The following is a 20921-nucleotide window of genomic DNA, read 5'->3' as shown; positions in this document are numbered from 1 at the left end:
CGTCAAGCGACTTCTCACAGTAGCTTTTTGCGGCTACTCCATCCTTTTGTTGAAAACGAAAATAAAGATATGATTTGATGTGAACTTGCATTCTGTATGACCCGGATTCTAATACGCGAGCGAAATTCGCTAAATGTGTAAACGGGGGGCTGTTACGGCACAGCAATAAAAACCTCCAAGTGTGAGAGAAAGCGGCCAGGAGGCAAGGAGCCCATGAGCAGGTGTTCGGAGTGCGCGCCTCAGGAAAAAAATTGGTCAGGGAGGTCCCGGGAATCGAACCACGGTCCTTCACGCCGGGCAAGCGGCAACCTAACCGCTGGGCCACCCCAGAAGGCGCGGAGGGTACGGGGTTAGCAGCAGTGGGGAACGATAACGTGTGCAGCCAGTTGGAAAGGGGAAAAATTTCACCGCCTTCCCGTAGGGGAACCCCGAGTAGTATGCGAAGCAGCCATGGGGTCGACTCAAGTTCCCATTAGTTTTCAGTTCGTCGTTTCCGCTAAGTTGAGGTTCGTAGCTACCGTTATATTTACCGTTTGGTTTCCATGGTAACTACCACACTTTTCACTTACCGGAACTACGAAATGGGAACTTGCGTTGAACCCATGGCTGCTTCACCTACTACTCAGGGTTCCGCTACGGGAAGATGGTGAAATTTTATTGCAGGGGGGGGGGGGGGGTGTTAGAGTGGAGAGGCATTAAAAAGAGAGAGACGTTTGTACGTGGCATGAGTTTGTCTTAATTTAGGCATTATCATCATATTCAACGTAGGTGACGTCGAGCTGTGGTTGGCGTTTCACTTTGATTATGACAACCTTATGATCTGTGAAATGTAAAGTCAAGGGCTGTTGTAGTGGATGAACCCTAAAGTTGCTGAAGATGAGGTCGATGCACGTTCCCCGGAGGGTTGTGGGCTGCTTGTAATCGTATGAAATGCAGCGGAGAGCGTAGCGTGAGCCCATTTGCTGCATGAGCCGTTCACGATCTGCTTGCCGGCGTTGACGTGCGGCTTCAGCTGCGCGAGCCCTCATTGCATTACTAGCCGCTTGTTGGCGGCGTTGACGTTTCCTTTCGGCTTCGCGAGCCCGAAGTTCGGAATCAGCCTGTCGCCACTTCCGTTTCGTGGCAGCGGCTCGAGCCCTCTTCTCCACGGCGCGGTCCGCGGCGCTGACACTGGCGTTGACGCTGGCGTTGCAGGTGGCGTTACCAGCGGCCTTGCCCGTGACACTAATCGCGGCGTTATGGGAGGAGGTTCCCCTACGGGAAGATGACGGCGGTGGTTGAACGCGAAGCTATCTCGTGATGGATTCTTTGGTTGGTCAATCCCTAGGGGCATCCTGCCACAATCATCATCAGTGGTGCTTGGCCAGACATGCGCAGTGAGGGTGTGGACGCCGCACAACGGCGCCCACACAACGGCGGAGGGAACATGTAGGCGCCACCATAAGCTGCTTCGCATCTAAAAGACGCTTCCCGTGGTCGTAATCGAACCTGGGTCCCTCGCGTTACGAAACCGGAGTCTATCCGATTCAGCTATCATCGCATTCCAGGCGCTCGGCATTTCCTTTGGGTTCGTAGTGCGGGTGTTGGTTTTGGACTTGGCCGAGGGTTTTAGCGCGTGCTGACTCGGTCCACTTTGGGAGATGTGAAAGCCTGCGGACGAAGCGATCCGGGCCTGCCAGTCATGGAGAATTTTCAGCGGCAAGCTCGGAAATAAATGTCGGTGCAACAGCCGGTTCTCCGACGGAGGGGCCATGACCTGTGGTAGTTCTCCAGCCCGGCAGCGCTAGCGCAAGCTGCGCCAATCTTTTTGTTTCTGTTTTCTTCAATTTTTGCTGCATTTGCGCCGTCCGGCATTTGTGGATCTGTAAGTCGGTCACACCGACGAAGAACGCCGGATTTTTTTAGTAACTGACTATTTATTGCTCTCGTATAAACGTTCAATAGTGTCGTTAATACACGATCACTACTCTAGAGGGCCAGTTTTGTTTTGTTTTAACTAAACTGCGATGCTCTAGTGCCAACTGAAAAGTTTTCAAAACTGAATAATAGCTTGTCAAGACACGCGAAATAAACAAGGCGCTCAAATGAAAGAAGATATACGGAGAAGAGCAAGAATGCGCACGTTAGTGAGTGTTTATTCGCACTACTGCAAAGTCGAGCTGGCAGAAAAGTGAGCCCTTGTGTGCGCGGCGCCTGTGGCGTCGGGAAAACATCCGCGCCGCATGCACACGCGCCGACGACGTAGGCAGCGGAGCGTAAGAGCCGGCTGACTTTTACATCACAAGATCTCGTGGCTCAAGTCGTTAGCAGGCGTCTTTCAGTTGGCTCGGTTACGAAAGTTCGTGGGAGCGGAGAGTAGTGCGATTGACTCTGGCAACAGGTTCTCGCTGTATAAGTAGCACGCGCCCTCCGCAGCCGCCACTGCGGCCCCGAATCTTTGTTCGGAGTCCTGTATAACCAGCAGTGGGAGGGGGGCTCGCATCGGGGGTCTGTCGTCTGTCACATGCAGCTCTGTGTACCGGCCCAACAGCCCGTCATATTCGTTGGCGCGCCGATACTCGTCGCTTGAGAGACCGCATTACACCGGATGAGGCTAGTAGTACCCTTCGACGAGGGGCAACGCCCGCTTCGTTTCATGACGCGTTTGGACATAACGTGCACCGAAACTGCTGTTATGGAGATCTGGTCAGTTTTGTTGCATAAGGTGTCCTCCCCGTTGTTCTTCTAACTACTACAGAACACTTGTTGTGTATCTGCCCGCGATTTGCCGACAGGGGCTAGCTGCCTGTCTCGTGTACGACGGGGAGCGAGACTTTAGTTATGTCACTTTCTTGGGCCCTGGGCCAACAACAATGACTCATCTTTAGGGACAAAAATATTGCTGCGTTCTTGCGGGATCCCGGACTAGAGAACAGTTTGTAATTCTTGAATTGTGCGCACGGCTACATCTGTACGTGCTTGCGTCGTCATGTACTTTTTTTCCCCTTTTTTTCGTTAGGCGCCCCGTGCTTCCTCGCCACCTTCTGCTCAATTTTTTTATTCAACTTCACTTAGAGTTTCGTTTCTTGCATTTCATTGCGTGACTTTTTATTTAACGTTTGTTTTCTCTCTAATCGTTGGTTTCCCAATCTCTCACATCCACCTGCCTGCATTGCAATCATCCCCATCTGACGTAGCACGCACTGCCGCTAGCAGACCTGACCGCTTCAGCCCACATTAAAGCTTTCTCTCTCTCTCTCTATCAGTATATATATATATATCTATATATATATATATATATATATATATATATATATATATATATATATATATATATATATATATATCAATCTCTGTATTATAGTGCCCACGGACAGCCGTAGCCTTTGTTCTGGCGCACTTAAGAAAAAGACAGACGACGACACAAATACATCCACGCGTGAGAAGAACAACAAAATACAAGCGAAGAAAAAAACTAGAATGAAGAATAAAGGTCATTTAACAAAATCAATGATTTCGGCACACTAAAGTTTGAACAATCACGAAACGATAAAACACAGTGTCATAAAAATTTGACAATACAAACGGGCAGATATAGATATATATGAGTAGGAACAGTAACAAAGCCGAGCAACATAAACGGAAATAGGGCAATGAAAATATAATTAAAACTGGTCGGAACCAAGTCAGGGAGAGACAGAAGTCAGATGGTCGCACATGTAAGACCGAAGGGGTGTATGAAACAGGTCAATATTATGGGAGTAGAGATTGTATGTTTCTTGAAGGCGGTACAATGTGCAGTGTCTATTGCATGTCTTACGGGTACGAAGTATAGGAGACTTACGGGTAAGTTTCGACTGTACTCTAAGATTTACATTTGCAAGCAACTCCGAAGAAGAAATAATCCCGTGTACAAGTTTAAATTAAAAAATTAGGTCAGCATTGGTTCGTCTTGACTTCAAACTTTGGGGAGGATTAGAAGTAAAAAAGTCTGAACCATTGCCACTGTGGCGGGAGAAACGATGTTTGTAGATAGATATGAACTTATTTTGCACTTTGTCAAGTATATTACTGTTCCACTGGCACGTGCCGTTCCAAACAACAGAGGCATATTCTAAAATAGGGCAGACAATAGGCAAATAAAGCTTTAGTAGTGAGACAGGGTTTTTGAATTCTCTTGATATTCGACAGACAAACCCCAAGCGGCGAAGGGCGCGCTTAGAAATAGAATCCACATGAGCAGAAAAGTTTAGCGCACTGTCAAATACCACTCCAAGGTCAGATATTTTCAACACACGCGGTAGTGGCACACTTTTCACAACGTACGGATAAAGTATGGGGTTTGTTTTACAAGTGTAGGACACAACCTTTGTTTTAGTGTCACTAAGAGCAAGTTTGTTCGCGGAGCACCAGTTGCTAAAAGCATCCACATCAGATTGAAGAGCTATGCAATCTTCAGCGCTAGTAACTTCTTTAAATATTTTGATGTCATCAGCATATAACAAAAAACAAGAGTGATTTATAGAGGCTGAGACGTCATTTACAAACAAAGAAAACAAAAGGGGCCCCAGAACAGTTCCCTGATATATATATATATATATATATATATATATATATATATATATATATATATATATATATATATATATATATATATATATATCCGGAGTCTCAGGAAATACCAACTTAATTTATCTCTGAGCCTTTTTTCAGGAGACCTGAGCCGAGAGACAGTTGTATGGAATGAAACAAATGGTGTTGTCGATCAGACATCTACTTCACTAGGAGGGCTAACGTCGAGTAAATTGTAAGCCGTCGATATTTAACAGCGGTTGATTGAACCCAGCCCTTTTTAACGACCGTGGCAAGTTATTTACAAGCACAGTTCATTCGATATACCGCGAAAACTTGCGGTGCGTGTAGAGTGCGCTTATGCGGGAAGGAGACGAGAGGGCGTTCAATAACAAGTCGAGAATAGTATAGAGGAATTGAAACCTCGCGCAATTGTTAATTGCGCTGCCCCGTGGCTTTCGGCGATTTTTTTATGTCGCAACATTGCTTGAGAGGCTGACAATAATTTACTCTCAACACCCTTTACTACATCTTTGTCTTCCACTGCGACTTCCTTTCATTACAAGCGTCCTTCTACGCCCTTCGAGTTCTAAGCCAACACCCCATAATGGACCAGTGAAAGTAATGTTTAAGCACGTCAAGATCTAGAGTTAGTAAGCTTTCTGTGAGCTCTTTTCGGCACATTTAGACAAATTTCAGACAACAAACAATTGGCCATATGCGTATGCGTTGTAAGCTATCTTCTTGCACAGCTTGGCTGTAATAGCGGCTTGATAGAACTTTAGAATTAAAGAAGCTATGCCGGTAAAATGGAGGCCACGACTGAGTATTAACAAAGCACTTATTTTATCTGGTGTTCTTAAAAAAGGCTTGACTAGCTACAAACGCGGGTGTTTGAACACATGGGGCCTGGTGCCCAAAGAATAATTGGCCGCCTATCTGCTCCTTTCGTTGGAAATGTCGAGAAAAGACAATAGTCTTTATCACTTTTGTTAAGTAAATTCCTCCCTTCGCTTTCTCGCTCACCTCACATGTTGTTCCTCTTGCGTCGCGCTCCTCCTAAGGTAAAGACGCCAAAGGTTTGCTTAAATCATTTCAAATTTACCGCGTTCCACTTCTTCAGGCCGGGTGTCTCGATTCCAACGCTGCCGAACGGTGAAGACACGCGTGAATCGAGGCGCCCTACTTCAACGTTTATAGAACCGCGTTTCCCTACTCCGCGTGCGTTGCAAGCAGAACGTGGAACCTATCTAGTGGAACCTTTTGTAACTGTTGCCGGTTGATTTCTTAAAATGGCGCCAGAAGATATAGTGGCACGGGCGACAGCAGGCGATTGCGTAGTGAATTTTTTTCCTGCAGTTTATGAAGTATTTAATTTCGCAAAAATCAAGAATGTATGATTTATTGTAAAGGAACACTGCAAATATCATTTCTGTATTAATTTGCTGTCTTATATCTGCGTAATGTCTTGTTCATCTTAAACAATGTTGACAAGTATGAACCTTACACCGGACTTAGACGGTAGATTTAGCTGTGACTATTGCGCAGGCATTGTTTTACTTTGGCCGGGTGGCTGAATCGAGTCACAGACAGACAGACGGACAGACGGACAGACAGACAGACAGACATACAGACAGACCAAAATTTCTGGGTTTAAGTAGCCCAAGAAAGACTATCGTCTTTAAAAGTGCGGGCTACGAAAGCGGAAGCGATCTCCATGGTTGAATGTGGTTGCCCCGGCTAGTCACAAACTGACTAGCTGAGTAAATTAGAAGCGGCGCTTTAGAGGACAATGTCATCTTCCTGACGCACCACGACGATGATCCATTCTAAGCCTTACAGGCAATGCTTGCTCCAGTTTCTGTACTCTTTTCAAGAGCGACGCATAAGAAAACGATGAGCCCGTCGCCCGGTGAAAGGGACGTGAGGGTGTCTCAAAGGTGATCTTAGCGGGACGTCATCCCGGACAATGATGAAGCCGCCCACGACCGCATAATTAAGTAACGGTGACCGACTATCGGGAAACTAAGAGAAGCCACAATGTGCCATTGAAACAAGGCGCTGCGCTTCGCAATAAGGCGCGAGCACACAGGCCTCGGTGATAACGCCGTCGCGGACAATGATAACGACCAAGATCCCCCGCAGCTAAAAACAACAACAGCAGCAGCATTAATGCTTATTGATCGAGGCTTATAGCACCAGTCTTGGCGCTCGTTCGCGTCGTCATCGGCGACGCTGACCCGTTTGTCCCGTGGGAACCGTGCCGAGACGACCGTGGCTGCGGCTGCTCATAAGCACAGCCCTGTCCTCCGATTGCGGCTCTCGAGCCCTGGGGCCGAGTACACGCGCGGCTGGAGTCTTGTTTACGGTCCAACTCCTTCCGTGTATACTGTGGATCTGTGTGCGGGGAGTCGTCGCGGTGCTCTCCATGTCTTCACAGCTCCCTCGCGCTCTCTTTGTTGCCCGGACGGAGAATCAATGTTAGCCGAAAAAAAAAGCGGCCTGTCTGCTGCCCACGAGTATTGACCGGAAGAACACAGCTGCTTAGAGTAATGCGGCCGCGGATTTTGTCAAGACTCGGCCTGCGGCAGCGACGGCATGAAGTTGTACGCGCTCGCTCGTTGAATACTAGATAGGTGGTGCTTGCGCAAATGACCTCTGGCGTAATTTACTTCGAGCCGCCCTCCTTAACGCTTGCTGCCTTCTTTGTTTTTACGCCCTTCAGATCTTTCTTTCTTCCTTCATTTGTTCCTTCCTTTTATCCTTGCTTTCATCTTCTCTCTTTGTTTCTTCGTTTTTTTTTTCTACCGATTTTACTCTTCGTCTCTTCTTCCACTCCACTTTTATCTCTTTCCTTATTTAGTTCCCTCTCCAGTCATGTCCTAAACATTTTCCTCATTTTCCTCATACAGTGTCTAGCCATACAGGCTAGACACTGTATGGCAATTTCCCACGCGAGTTTGGGCCCAGGCTTTTTCTTGCGTGTGTGCTTTGTAATGCGACAGTCTCAAAGTTCTGCGCACTATGGTTAAGCTATAGGCCGCTCCCGACGAGAACATAAGGGCCAGCCTACGGCCTCTGTCGGCTGCCCCCATCGAATCACTGAACGCCTCTCACCAAGCTCGCCACTTTTGAAGGATTAAGAAATGAAGTTATTTCTCCCTGCCACAGTGTAGCGCTTCTAAATCCTCACGGGTCATTGAACCTGACACGACTTTGCACTGCCTTCGCTAAATCTCGTTTTGCTTGCCGGTACGCTGAAGACAACGAGCAAACATCCAATTTTCCAATTTGCCAGCGTACAATGTGATCGGCCAGCACGGGAACACCAAGTACTAGAGAACCCCCGTCATTGGAATTTTGCCGCTTCTCCAAGCCGAAAGTGGATTTCAAGCAGAGAGAGCTCACCGCCTGCAACCCTTATATATATATATATATATATATACAAGAGAAGAGAAGAAGAACACAAGAGAAGAAAAACTTCGAACAAGGTAAAAGCACGATTGTGGCCTACGTTTCAGCAAAGAGAACTTGCTTTCCTCATATATATATATATATATATATATATATATATATATATATATATATATATATATATATATATATATATATATCTTTGCTGAAACGTAGGCCACAATCGTGCTTTTACCTTGTTCGAAGTTTTTCTTCTCTTGTGTTCTCTACCATCTTCAAAGTTCTACTACTCCCTATATATATATATATAATTATATATATATAATTCACCACATAATTCATTGGTTCCCAGAACGCTTTAGCCTCCCCAAGTAAGGTCTGTGCACCCTCAAACCTTCTCCGTAGCATTTTTTTTTTTGCATTTCTAATTTCCTTCTTTTCCCTTCCAGTTTTCGTAATTTCTCGCTTTACTTTTTTTTTCGAGTTGCTGCGAGTTGCTGCTTCGAGTTGCTGCGAGCGTACTCGACATGATCTCGCGAAGGCTTTGGTCGTTTCAAAGCGAAGCTTAGTGTTCTCGCTTATGGCGTCTGTAAGGCGAGAACGCCCTGCAGGGAAGCCAACTTTCTCTCACGATGATGATGAATAACCGTGGGTGAAGTAAAAGAAGAAAACGCTTCCCACGGCCGGAATCGAACCTGGTTCCCTCGCGTTACGAAGCGGGCGTCTATCCGGTTGCTCCGTTTCGACATGGTCAAAGCGGTTTGGAAAACTCAGATCCCAACCAAAGAATCCACCACGAGAAAGCTTCGCGTTCAACCATCGTCGTCGTTAGAAGAAGGGGTGCGTGCTTTTTTTGTTTTCCTCTAGAGCTATCGAAAAATAGCTGATCGTCGTGGTGAGATTAGACATCGAAGCCGTGTAAGCGTTGTGTGAAACTTGTGACAAAATTAAGGAACTTACCTCTTATTTGTGGATAGGCAGAGTTAGTGACCTCCGCTCCTCCTCCTCTCCCTCCCCCCTAAAAACCAACTCGCAGCTCCAATTCGATTCCTTTTTGTGCATCCCTACACTGCTGTATATAATAGGAGGATGGCAATTGAGCATTTTTAGGAAAAGAGAAGTAATGGTGGTTCAAGCAGGGAATGAAGCGTATTTCAAACATTCGCTACTCTACAAAGCACCACCGGTATGCTTAGAAATTGATTAAAACACAACTTGAACTATAAAACCAAACTAATTATTTCAACGGATACAAATGAAAGTTCACCAAACTGTGGGTGATTGGAACTGCGGGATGTCGGGAACAATCCAATGAAGCCATGTAGCGTAACAACGAGCCGACGGTGCAAGAAAAAGTGTTCCCTTTATTGGTGGATGGCCACGTGGGAAGACTGCGCTTCAGACGCTATATTTGTGAGGATGGATGGTGGCTGCTGAAATATCCCCATTGTGTTAAGAGCGATGCTGTTTAAGCTGGTGGTTGGGCCGGCGAACGTGCGCAGGAAAACCTCGACGAGCGATGACATCATAACACGCGCCGGCACCGCTTTACCGTAAATCTACCTCGCCGTGCTCAGGCGGGACTCGTGTCTCCACCTGTCGGAGGGGCGATAGAACTGGTGCAAGCGCGGCTTTGGAAACGCGTCGCGGGGAGGCGCGATACAATTGCTACAGGCACAGCTTTGAAAACGTGACGCGGGGTGGCTCGCTCTATCGCTTGTTGCGACGAGTGGTGCAGTTTCGACGGTGCAAAGAGAAGTATTAATGCCCTAATGAAAGGAGCCAAAAGGCCAAGAAGCGATAACGTCAATAAACTTCTTAATTAGCGTCCCACACGCCAGACCGCACAAACGAACGGCGGCCACCGAACAAGTTCAAAAATTTTGAGCCAACGCTCTATAACCATATTCTAGTTCACCCTACTCCGGAGCTGCACCGCAAAGCCGGTGAGCAGGTGTACATTGCACATACTTTAATGACCGTGTGTTTATTGCTCTTGCGGTGTCTAACGACGACAGCACGCAGAAAACTTGACTCAGTCTCGAAGCATCACAACGTAGCAAACATGGCCGAGATTCCAAACCTGACCACGCATAAACTTAGCCTAACCGAGAATAAGCTAGGTGTGGCCGCCACCTTCGCTGTTTTCCCATTCTTCTCGCCATTAGTGCGTAGCTTCCTTAATTTTTATCTTGCGGCACGCCGGGCTTTACGGCGCATATGCCTGTTAAAAACGTAAAGAGGCCTGATTTTACAGCGTCAGGAACCAAGTTAGAGGACGGCCTGGACATAGAGCGAGATAACGTCTTTGCCGCTACTTCATCAAGAGAGTGCGCCTTCAAACCAAGACGCTGTTTGGAGAAGTAATAACTGTGTTATAGCCGCCAATTGCATAAAACTGACGTCCTGTAAATATAGCTACGCAAAAAGAAATCCGTGTACTACGTAGTTGCAAAATAAACTGTGAGCATGTCTTGCACAGAACAACTTTTCTAAATAAATAACCTTAATTAAAAAGCGCTTATAGAATACATATATCCCAGCGTTCCCTGAAAGTGTGTCTGTGCAGGACCGCTAATGTAAAAAATGCTTTTCGCGCTCATAGTACGTCTCTCTCTCTCTCTCTCTCTCTCTCTCTCTCTCTCTCTCTCTCTCTCTCTCTCTCTCTCTCTCTCTCTCTCTCTCTCTCTCTCTGCATCCGAGTGGCCTCAATGCCACTTCAGTTTTTTTTAACTGAATAAGCGCTTTCTTTAGCTATTCACTCTCCCAGCCAAACAACAGGGCATTCAGTCAAGCTGCTAAATGAGTCATGGTTCGACAGAGGCCGCGTCCTATGCAGAAATCATAGAACAACAATCGCCCGCGATTGTTTTCAGCCGTGACGCCATGGAATGACACTTTACCATTTGTTGCACTCGAATATTTTTTTTTTTTACACCACAGCCCCTGGTGGTACGCCCCTCGCTGAGGTTGAAGGCTGCCGCTCTATCACTGAGGTGACAGCGTGAGCAGAACCGTTGTGAAGGTAATCACGAGAGCGCGCACTCCGAGATGGCGGCGAGAGGGAGCGGGTGCGCACAGTTATTTTGGAAGGTCGAAGCACATCGGCTTGGAATACGCCGCTGGTACGGGCGACGCACAGAAGGATGGCAAGGTGGGCCAGTTGGTTCATAGTGACCATATCGAACAAGCAGCGCAAAAGGGGCGGGACGTCCCAGTCGTCGTTCATCCTTCTTATGTCCGGTCCCTTGGAATTGGAGGGGAAGAACCGGTGAAGTAAAAGGAAAGAAAGCGCAGGAAGACCCCGCACCCACCAATGATGTTACGAGGCGGCAGAAGAAGCGAGACGAAGCGTGATTAATTAGGGAGAAGAAGCATTTACGAAGCGGCGTACGAGCGCAGATGGGCTACGCGCTAGCGTCGGTGGTGAGCAGTGTTCACCTCTGCGTCTCGTGACGATACGCTAGCGCGTCAAGGCCAACTGATCAGTTTCGACTGCTCCTCGAAACAGACCCACCGAGGAGGCGGTACGTGAAGGAAGGCGTCGCGAACGAAGGAGACGCCAGAGACTTTCTCGGTAGCACCGCAATATATCGGCCAAAAAAAAAAAAAAGGCAGAAGCCTAACGCAAGTCTGCTGTAACCATAATAACGAAGTATCATTGTACTAAAGTAACGTAAAAATGATCGCTCTACAACTTGATATCATCGCATTTTTTGTGATAATGTCAAATTATCGACGTAATGCCGCGAAAATGTCCCCACGTGGTACCTATGTCATCGCAATGTCGTCATCTGGTCGTGAAACTAAACTAAACACACGCCATTATTCAATCGAATCGTCTTTTGTCTTTTTAACCGCGGAGGTGTTGTACAAGCCGTAAGTTCGGCGTTGCAGGAAAAAATACCAAGAAAATACCAGCGCTCTTGAACGCGTGCCTCGCGGCGTCCACCGAGCGCCCCCGCGTTGCGCAGTACCTTTAGCAAAAAAAAAAAAAAAAAAAAGCAGAAAATTTGAGGTGCAAGAAAATGCCGAGCGCTCGTGGACACGTGCCTCGTGGCAACCGCTGAGCCCCCGGATCGCGCAGTGGCTCCGGGAAAAAAAAACTCCAGCGTTGTCAACCGCTACCGCGCATCTATTAAAAAAAAAAAAAAACTCCAGCGCTAATGCTAAATGCGAAAATACACCCTGCTAGGGATAGGTCACCGCGACCGCCACATTCTCTAGAAGCCATTATGGATAGTTGGAGACATGGCTACGATTACGTCAATCTTTCCCCGAGACCACTTGCAGATAACGCCACCGCTGCCTCGAGTCCATGACGAAGGGCTGGTGGAAGTCTGCAATTCTCAGGATGGCTTTGCATCCACCACTCGCCGCGGAGAGGACGACGACCTCTTCGATGCATATGACAACAATTACTAGCACCGCAACTATCCAAAAAAACAATGATACTGAAACATAACTACGTGTCCGGCAATACTCATAACTTTTTCCGGTCGCGGCGGCCGCTTTTCTGATGGAGGCGAAAAGCATAAACGCCCGTGTGTTCGAGATTTTGGCGCAGGTCAAAGATCCCCAAGTGGTCAAAATTAATCCGGAGCCCTCCACTATGGCGCGCCTCATCACCTGTGAAGCGTCGGCGCGTTAAACTATCTTCGCCATTGAAGTCTCGAGCGTTAGTGCAAGCGTCCCTCCATTCTGTTCTTTTTTTTTTTTTTTTTTGCGTGCCACGAACTCTCTTCCATTGAATGTTTTTGTCAGGGTATGAATAAGATATGAACACCAGTATTCATTAAATTTATGCCATTTCGTCTTGGGAGACATACAGAATTCATCACGCAAAGAAGCGTTTACGGTGCTTAGAAATTCCTTTTACCCTGTTCCGGTTTCCTTCAAAGGACACAAAGCCCGCTTTCTGGAAACTTAATGACGCACGCTACTTTCATGGTGTTTCGATTCCCTCCCTTTTTGTCTCCCTGTAAGCACTGCAAAAAGGTGTTCCCCAAGACAATTTATTGTGGCCAAATTGAGAATGACTCTCGCTCTCTCTCTCCCTTCTTTTCTTCTCTCTCACCATCGTCAAACAAATTGCGGACAGCCTAGAATTCAAAAAATGGTTCGGCGGTACGAACAGTTCAACCAAAATGGAAGGCCGGAGTAAGAACCGCAATAATAAGTGTTCAGACGACACCAAGAGAAAAGGAAAGGCAAAAAAAGAAAAACTCGAGTTCCTAATGAAGCCTCCGTGCGCTTTGTTCTATTTTCCCGCCTTCCCTGGAACAATCGTCGCGCCAAATCAACCTCGCCTTCCCTCCGCACTGCCTCCCCACTCCTGGCTGTTCGCGGCAGTCGCCCAGATTTATCGATGCGCTCAGCGCTGGCTCTCTCTTTGACACACGCTTTCATATCGTCGTTTGGTGCGCCTAACTGGGAACTTCCTCCCATTCACGCCGGACCTGTAGCGCTCTCTTTGCCATCCCTGCTTTACAACAGCATTGAAGTTGTGGCCAGCAGTTCTCTCCTCGTTCTTTACAGGCTCGCTGCTTCCGTATTCTCAAACTTAGTGACGTGAGCACTGCGTGTGGTGCGGCCAGCGATCGCGTTCTCCATTTTCCGTTTGCGTTCATGCGGCAGACCACGTGGCAACCGCTTTTATTCTACCGCGCTAGCTTGAATCACCTGAACTCCTTGGCCTGCATTAGAGGGACCGTGAAAAAGGTTTTTCAACTTTTTTTTTATCTTAAATCCTTGCAGAACGTTGTCACCCAACACACTCAGGACTTAGATTAAGGAGTCGCGAAGTACCTCAGCCAAAAATTACTGCTCTATGCCCATCAGATAACTTGTAAACTCGCTCAAACGATTTTTAGATACGAAGCATCTCATGCTCGGGGCTGTGTCCCTCCCTCCCTCGTTTCGTTGTCCGCCATCCGCACTCTACTGCGCATGCGCGTCTCTTCAGCCCCGTCTGCGTGTGGGCTGACGTCAGCACAGTTTACTATAAAAAGAAATAGGCGGCGCCCGGTTTCAATCCCACGACTATCTGGCCGCAACGGGAGGTACGTGGCGCTCTTCCCACTGCGCTACAAACCGATTTTTTTTTTTGTAACTGCGCTACAAACCGAGACGGGAGCATGTGCTACGAACAAGCCTTATGTCCTTCACTCATTTAAACTACGTCAAGAAGCTACTGATACAACGAAGGCGCGCGAAGCTGAACGTCAACGGAAACGACGAACTGAAAACTAAAGGGAATTTCAGTCGACCCCATGGCTGCTTCGCATACTACTCAGGGTTCCCCTACGGGAAGATGGTGTAATTTTTTTGCTCTTTCTTAGTCTTGACGTTCTTCTTCGACGGCTTGAATTACGTCACCAAGACCATGCAGCGGCTGTTGGCCGGTTTTCCTTCAGTTGCAGCAACGAACGCTTTTCGATGACAACTTAAAAAAAGTCACAAAAACAACGCAGAAATGGAAGCCGTACCATGGTGCGACGAGCAAATCACGCAGTGCCGCTCCGTGCTGGCGATAACTGTAGCTTCCGCAGTGGTTCCAGACGCGAAGGAAAGAGTGAAAGCGTTTATCGAAAGTGTTTCAGGGTCCCTTCAAGTTTTTGTGCGAGAATAGACAAAGGTAGCCAAAAACACGCCTAGCATTTTACGGCTGTTGCGTCATCAATGACGTCACCAGTCATTCACTTAAATCGAATGTATTTTTATGGCGGTGTTTTGGCAGAATTCCTGATAACTTACGCGTGACATAACAAGGAGGCCGTGTAGCAAGCACTGCCCCGTCTTATTGCTACGGGTATCCATAAAAATTGCCTTACCGGCGCGTCGTCATCGCCTGGCAACCATTCAGAAACGTTCCGTCCTAAACACAGCCCCCTTGTCTAAAACACAGAATGAACATCGACGGCGATATTTTATTGTGCGGTGCTTCCTCAGAGAATTTTAAGAGCTAGCAGAAGAAATTTGTGTAAGTCACATTTATACATAGTCATAAGTCTCGAACGCAGAAATTCGGGCTAGTTGGTCATACGACTTCGACAAGGTAAAAAGCGCACTAGACGGGGACAGAAGAAAAGACAGTGACACGGGACGAGCGCTAAAAGTCTCGAGCTCTGCGGGAAGTGGTCACGGGAATACGTACCGCTGAAGGAAACAATCTGGACGCACGGTTGAGAACATCGTGGTGTGAATACTGCCTCGTCTGTGTGGGAAGGCGATCATCATTTTACGGGTTGTTTAAAATATTTCCCCCCATTATTCTCAACTGAAATTCTGAGTGGGATCGTACCGAAACCTGGCGGACCGGAGAGCTGCGCCGAGACAAGGCTGATACAGCAATGCTACGATTGTACAGGCCGCTGTAGGGTAAGAACCCCACCATTACAAATAAAATGCACGGAATCGTTTCGAATTCCGAATCGTTTTCCATTGGGAAGAACTCACCAGGAGTGTGGCCACCCCGGCGTTTTCCGTTTTTCCCTCGCGGTGTTCGGGGTCCAGTGCGCTCACGCTTGGCACTGACGGCCCTGTCGGCGTCGGCGCTCTCCTTCCAGCGCTTTCGCGGGGAGTTCGCCCGTTTTCACCAGCAGCGCGGCTTAAGCTTCAGTTCCATCTATGCCTGGCGTAGCTAAAAACTCGGCGCAGAGGAGGGAAGTGTGAGGGAAAGTGATGTGGAGGCAAGTAGCCGACCAGCAGGTGTGGAGAGTGCGCGTCGCGGCGCAGATGTTCGGGTGGGGAGGTGGACGTCGGGGACTGGCTGGGCCTAGCGATGACGTAAGGTCTGACGTGCAGGTGCTCTTCTAGTTGGAGAGAGATGGCGTGCGCTAGGCAGCGTCAGCGTCCGATCCACCGATAAGATGGGCAGACCTAAGAAAAGGCAAGGTAAAGCTAATGAAGGCCCCTAGCTCCGCTTTTTCCCAGTTTTCGCATCTGAATTGCGAAGGTGGCTGAATTTTTTTTTCTGTATGAGTAGGCTACACTGTGCAACAACCAAGACCAAGCTCACATCGATTACTTCATAGTGACTGACTTCACCTCTAAACACAACTTATTGCTGAGAAAACATGCTTTGAGGGGTAGAGTTAAACTTCGTTGACATATTTACAACTTCCAAGGCTCATGATCGCATTCAAGAGGTCGGGCAAGGCCCGCGTCGAGCAGGGCTCGCCGCTTTCCGCCCCCTGTCTCTGTTCAATCTCCTAAAAACCTCAAACTCCTTGGTTTTTGCCAACAAAACCCCGCCCACAAAAAGGGCGTCACATCTCGAGAGTGAGGATGGCTCATTGCTAAGCCCGCACTAGGCCACTTATTGGCCACCGTGACAAACAAAGCTAGGTGGGTTCAAAATAGTCACGTGATCCACCTGTCTCACTCTCATACAGAAACCCAAAAGTATTCCGCAAGGCACAAATATAACACGTGGAGCGCCTAACAAAGCCTGGTCGCCTACCTATTGACGCATACCAGCCGCCGAGTCGTCAGGTTCAGACGCAAGTGAACTGAAACTTCGTCCAGTAACTTTGAGCAATGCAACTGCCACAGACAGAACGTTTGGTGACCTCTTCTTATGTTTGCCCAAGGTTTTGGCAACGACCTTCAGCTCCGGTCCGCTTCGGGGATTCTCGTGGCGGTAATCGCGGTCGTTAAAATGTCAACGGTCCCCCTCCGCCGGCTTCTCGCAAGAAAATCCTTCCTCGAAAGCTTACATCGCTTTCAGCTATTATGGGGTGACCGGCCCGGCTTTTCGGGTGGACACAAAAGCGTGGTGAATAACGAAGAAGCCTCCGCGGTTTCTCCTTACGCCCCTTGCGCCCAACTCAGCTCGGCCGGCGGGAAAACAAACACAATACAGGTAAACAAGCTAACCTGCAGCGGAAGACATCTAGTTGCCGGGCGGTTTTAATTAATAAGTGAGGGGCCCGAACTTAACAGTTACTTATCCCACGTTACATCAAACTATCAAGCGGCGCCGGAGGCGAATATGGGGCTGAAGGCAAACGGTGTGCGTGCAGAAGGAAAGGGGAGAGGAGCGGCTTTTCGCAGTTTACACACGCACAAAATGGAGCAGTTATCCTGCATCAGTTCCACTGTAAAATATCCGCGCTCCTTTGTGTTCACAGGCTGCTTGACTTCATGCCTGGCACCGAGGCCCATCCACATTGCCTGCTTTGCTTACTCTTAACGCGGCCAAGTATAACCTGTTGTGGCCTTCAAAGTTTATCCTGATGCTTTAACTGCAGGTCGCAGTGTACAATAGCAACTTAAAGTTTTTGCTGCATTCGGGCGTGTACACGGGTTTTTCGCTGCCTTAAAGCCCACTTCGACAGGCTTTTGCGTGGTCTTTTCTTTCTTCTTGCGTGCAAACAAGTATTATTATTCTCGAAGAGAAAACTAGCGTGTGACGCTGCTCTCGCGCTTCCCCCTGCCTTCGCAGCGGCGGGCACATCGGCCGACTACAACCCCGACGTGGCGGTGGAAGAAGTGGGCCGCCTCTTCAACCTGCTCTTCCCGCTGGTGCTGCCGGACAAGATGCCGTACTCGTGGTCCCGGGGAGCGGCCGGCGACTCGCTGGGGGCCGCGGGTGGGGGCTTCGGCGGCAGCGTGCTGGCTGGACCGCGGCGGACCAACGGTGCGGACCCCGACGAGCCGGCGGCGTCTCGAGGGGGCGGCGCCGCTGCCTCGGCGCTCAGCATGCCCAAGCGGGGAGAGTCCGAGTGTCTGAGCCGCTGTATGAGCCAGCGCAAGCTGCACCCCATTCAGTGCCTCAACATCTGCTGAGGAACCCGGGGCCTGCTCTCTCTCAGCCAGGCGAGTGTTCGCTCGTACTTCACGCGCTCCTGCCTGGGCGGCCTGACAGCCGGCGGGGCCGGGAATTACTCTGACAGAACTTCTTCATGAAGCTATTCGCGGCCAAGCTTCCATCTCTGTAGTGCGTGGGTGATGTGTGATTTCGTAGCGTTGTTTTAGTTTTTTTTTTAAATTATGGTGTTGGTCTCTCTCTTTACATCACCTCTCTTCCCCCTCTCCATTTCCCTCTACGCTAGCCCCGGCTGAGAGGAGGAGGAAAACTTTTATTCATATTAAATAAGAGCACTGTGAGTGGAGTCCTCAGTCCAGGACACCAGAAGAGCTTTTCCTGAAATTCATTAGGAAAAAGAATCTGGTTTTTCTAGTACACCTTCGTTAAAACATTTTTAGAGCAGAGAAAGATATAAATGGCGCCGAGAATAAGCGCGATGTTCTTCCGGTCCTCTGCGACTGCTTTCGGCACAAGTACAACAGTTAACGTGTAAAGAACAGCCGTCTTTGAAATATAATTGCGGGATCGCGTACCTTTTGTCTTCTCAATATTTACTTTGCTGAGAACTATTTCTGCCACTACCCGTGCTCTCTTACATTCCAGTTCATTTTCTTATGTCTTGCAGCCTGAGTTGGGCTCAAATTTTATGTCTCTGAGCATCACGGTGCGCTCACAAGAAAGGCAGGTAAAAACTGGTGTAGCCGCTACGCTTCACAGCGCGCCGTTATAAAGAATGTGCAGGTCGGTAACGTGAAATGAAGCGGGAGCCCCATAAGAAAAACAAAACGCGGAAAAACGAAGGTAACATGATACAAGAAAATACCGTGCGCTCTTTCAGACGGCCGCTTCAATTGCTGCGCAGCCAAGTCAACCCAATGCACTCCCGAAGCGAGTCCCTAAAATTTGGCCCCTGTTTTGGCGAACAGGAAACAGGATCAATGAGGAAAAAAACATGCATCGTCACAAAGCTCAGCGTTTCAGCTTTGGCCTCACCACGGGGTATAAATATTTGAACATATATATATATATATATATATATATATATATATATATATATATATATATATATATGCCGCTGAGATTATTGTACATGTTTGCTTTCATTTATTTGGTTTCTTTTCTTGCAAGAAATTGAGGTAGCGGGCAAAATTCCCCTCTCTCGTGAAGTGTGTATCGTAGAGCATATTCAGTCACTTGTAAATTTCCCTGAAGCAGACCAGGCCACTGGTCGAAACTGTCGAAATAAAGTCTTTGTTAGTGTTTCCTTCTCTGCTATATATATATATATATATATATATATATATATATATATATATATATATATATATATATATCAAGGTTGCAGTCGTCATTGCCAGTGCTATTCGGCTTTTTTCGAAATATATAATAGGGCCGAATGACGTGTGCTTGTCACGTTTCTTTGATTCATTGATAAATAAGCGAAAATATAAGTCGAGAAAAAATCCGCCGTTTTCCGGGAGCGGGACTCGAACCCACATCTCCGCATAACCGGTGCGGTGCGTTAGCCATTACGCTATCCCCACAGCGGCTTCTCTCTCGACTTTAAAGCGGGGGTTTATATTTACAAGAGCTCTGAGGCCGGTCAACTAGCGCCGCCCCTCGACTACCGCGGGAGACGTAGAACGTCTTTCTTTCCCAGCGGCCGCCACGTAGAACATGGTCGGAGGTCGGGGTTAGCAATTGGCATATCCGAACTGCTGGAGCCAGTGCCTCGTAATGCATGTAGCAGAACAGAGAGATACGGGACGAGGGACTCGGTAAAGATACATATCAAGGTTGCAGTCGTCATTGCCAGTGCTATTCGGCTTTTTTCGAAATATATAATAGGGCCGAATGACGTGTGCTTGTCACGTTTCTTTGATTCATTGATAAATAAGCGAAAATATAAGTCGAGAAAAAATCCGCCGTTTTCCGGGAGCGGGACTCGAACCCACATCTCCGCATAACCGGTGCGGTGCGTTAGCCATTACGCTATCCCCACAGCGGCTTCTCTCTCGACTTTAAAGCGGGGGTTTATATTTACAAGAGCTCTGAGGCCGGTCAACTAGCGCCGCCCCTCGACTACCGCGGGAGACGTAGAACGTCTTTCTTTCCCAGCGGCCGCCACGTAGAACATGGTCGGAGGTCGGGGTTAGCAATTGGCATATCCGAACTGCTGGAGCCAGTGCCTCGTAATGCATGTAGCAGAACAGAGAGATACGGGACGAGGGACTCGGTAAAGATACATATCAAGGTTGCAGTCGTCATTGCCAGTGCTATTCGGCTTTTTTCGAAATATATAATAGGGCCGAATGACGTGTGCTTGTCACGTTTCTTTGATTCATTGATAAATAAGCGAAAATATAAGTCGAGAAAAAATCCGCCGTTTTCCGGGAGCGGGACTCGAACCCACATCTCCGCATAACCGGTGCGGTGCGTTAGCCATTACGCTATCCCCACAGCGGCTTCTCTCTCGACTTTAAAGCGGGGGTTTATATTTACAAGAGCTCTGAGGCCGGTCAACTAGCGCCGCCCCTCGACTACCGCGGGAGACTTAGAACGTCTTTCTTTCCCAGCGGCCGCCACGTAGAACATGGTCGGAGGTCGGGGTTAGCAATTGGCATATCCGAACTATCCGAATATATATATATATATATATATATATATAGCATTTTTTCTCCACTTTCTTTCTTTCCAAATTCTTTATCTGTTTCAATGACTGTAGAAGCCCCCAACTTCGGCTTGCCATCTGGCAACACTGTATATCCGCCTCGAGCTCGCTGTGTAGGCAGCAGCACTATCGTTTTTCCTCACAAGGGTGTGGTGTCGCTCTATCTGGCGTCTTTCAAAGTTTCATTATTTTGGTGCCGAAAACGCGGGAAAGTAACAACGCTTACCGTGAAACAACGAGGCTATCGGGCGACGACGAGACGACAAATCAGACTTCGAAGTGAAACGCGAGTTGACTCTGTCGCGCCCACGCACGAAGCCTAAAGACGCCATCCCAACGAAGCCGAAGAACCAAACGAAGCCCACCACGCCACAACGGGGCTATGGACCGTCTCAAACAGAAAAGAGCAGCATTGCGAACTCAGGTGACGAAACTGATTTCCGAAGCGAATTCAGCGCTTGAAAGCCACGC

The 20921-nt window shown here is 48.2% G+C and overlaps 1 protein-coding gene across 1 annotated transcript in view; it reads left to right on the top strand.

The window, feature by feature from the left end:
* Nucleotides 1–20921, top strand: part of LOC144178183 (uncharacterized) — a 209049-nt gene that overhangs the window by 168396 nt on the left and 19732 nt on the right. Inside the window, exon 2 of the mRNA XM_077705815.1 lies at nucleotides 17414–17787. Within this exon, the coding sequence (XP_077561941.1) occupies nucleotides 17414–17757 (344 nt within the window). The 3' untranslated portion in view covers nucleotides 17758–17787. The remainder of the gene's footprint in view (nucleotides 1–17413; nucleotides 17788–20921) is intronic.

This window comes from Haemaphysalis longicornis, unplaced genomic scaffold (genome assembly GCF_048455015.1).
Source record: "Haemaphysalis longicornis isolate Haplotype H1 unplaced genomic scaffold, Haemaphysalis longicornis Haplotype H1 scaffold_4, whole genome shotgun sequence".
In the NCBI taxonomy this organism is placed as follows: domain Eukaryota; kingdom Metazoa; phylum Arthropoda; class Arachnida; order Ixodida; family Ixodidae; genus Haemaphysalis; species Haemaphysalis longicornis.
Note: the sequence above shows the minus strand (reverse complement) of the source record. Positions and strands in the feature narration are given on the sequence as shown.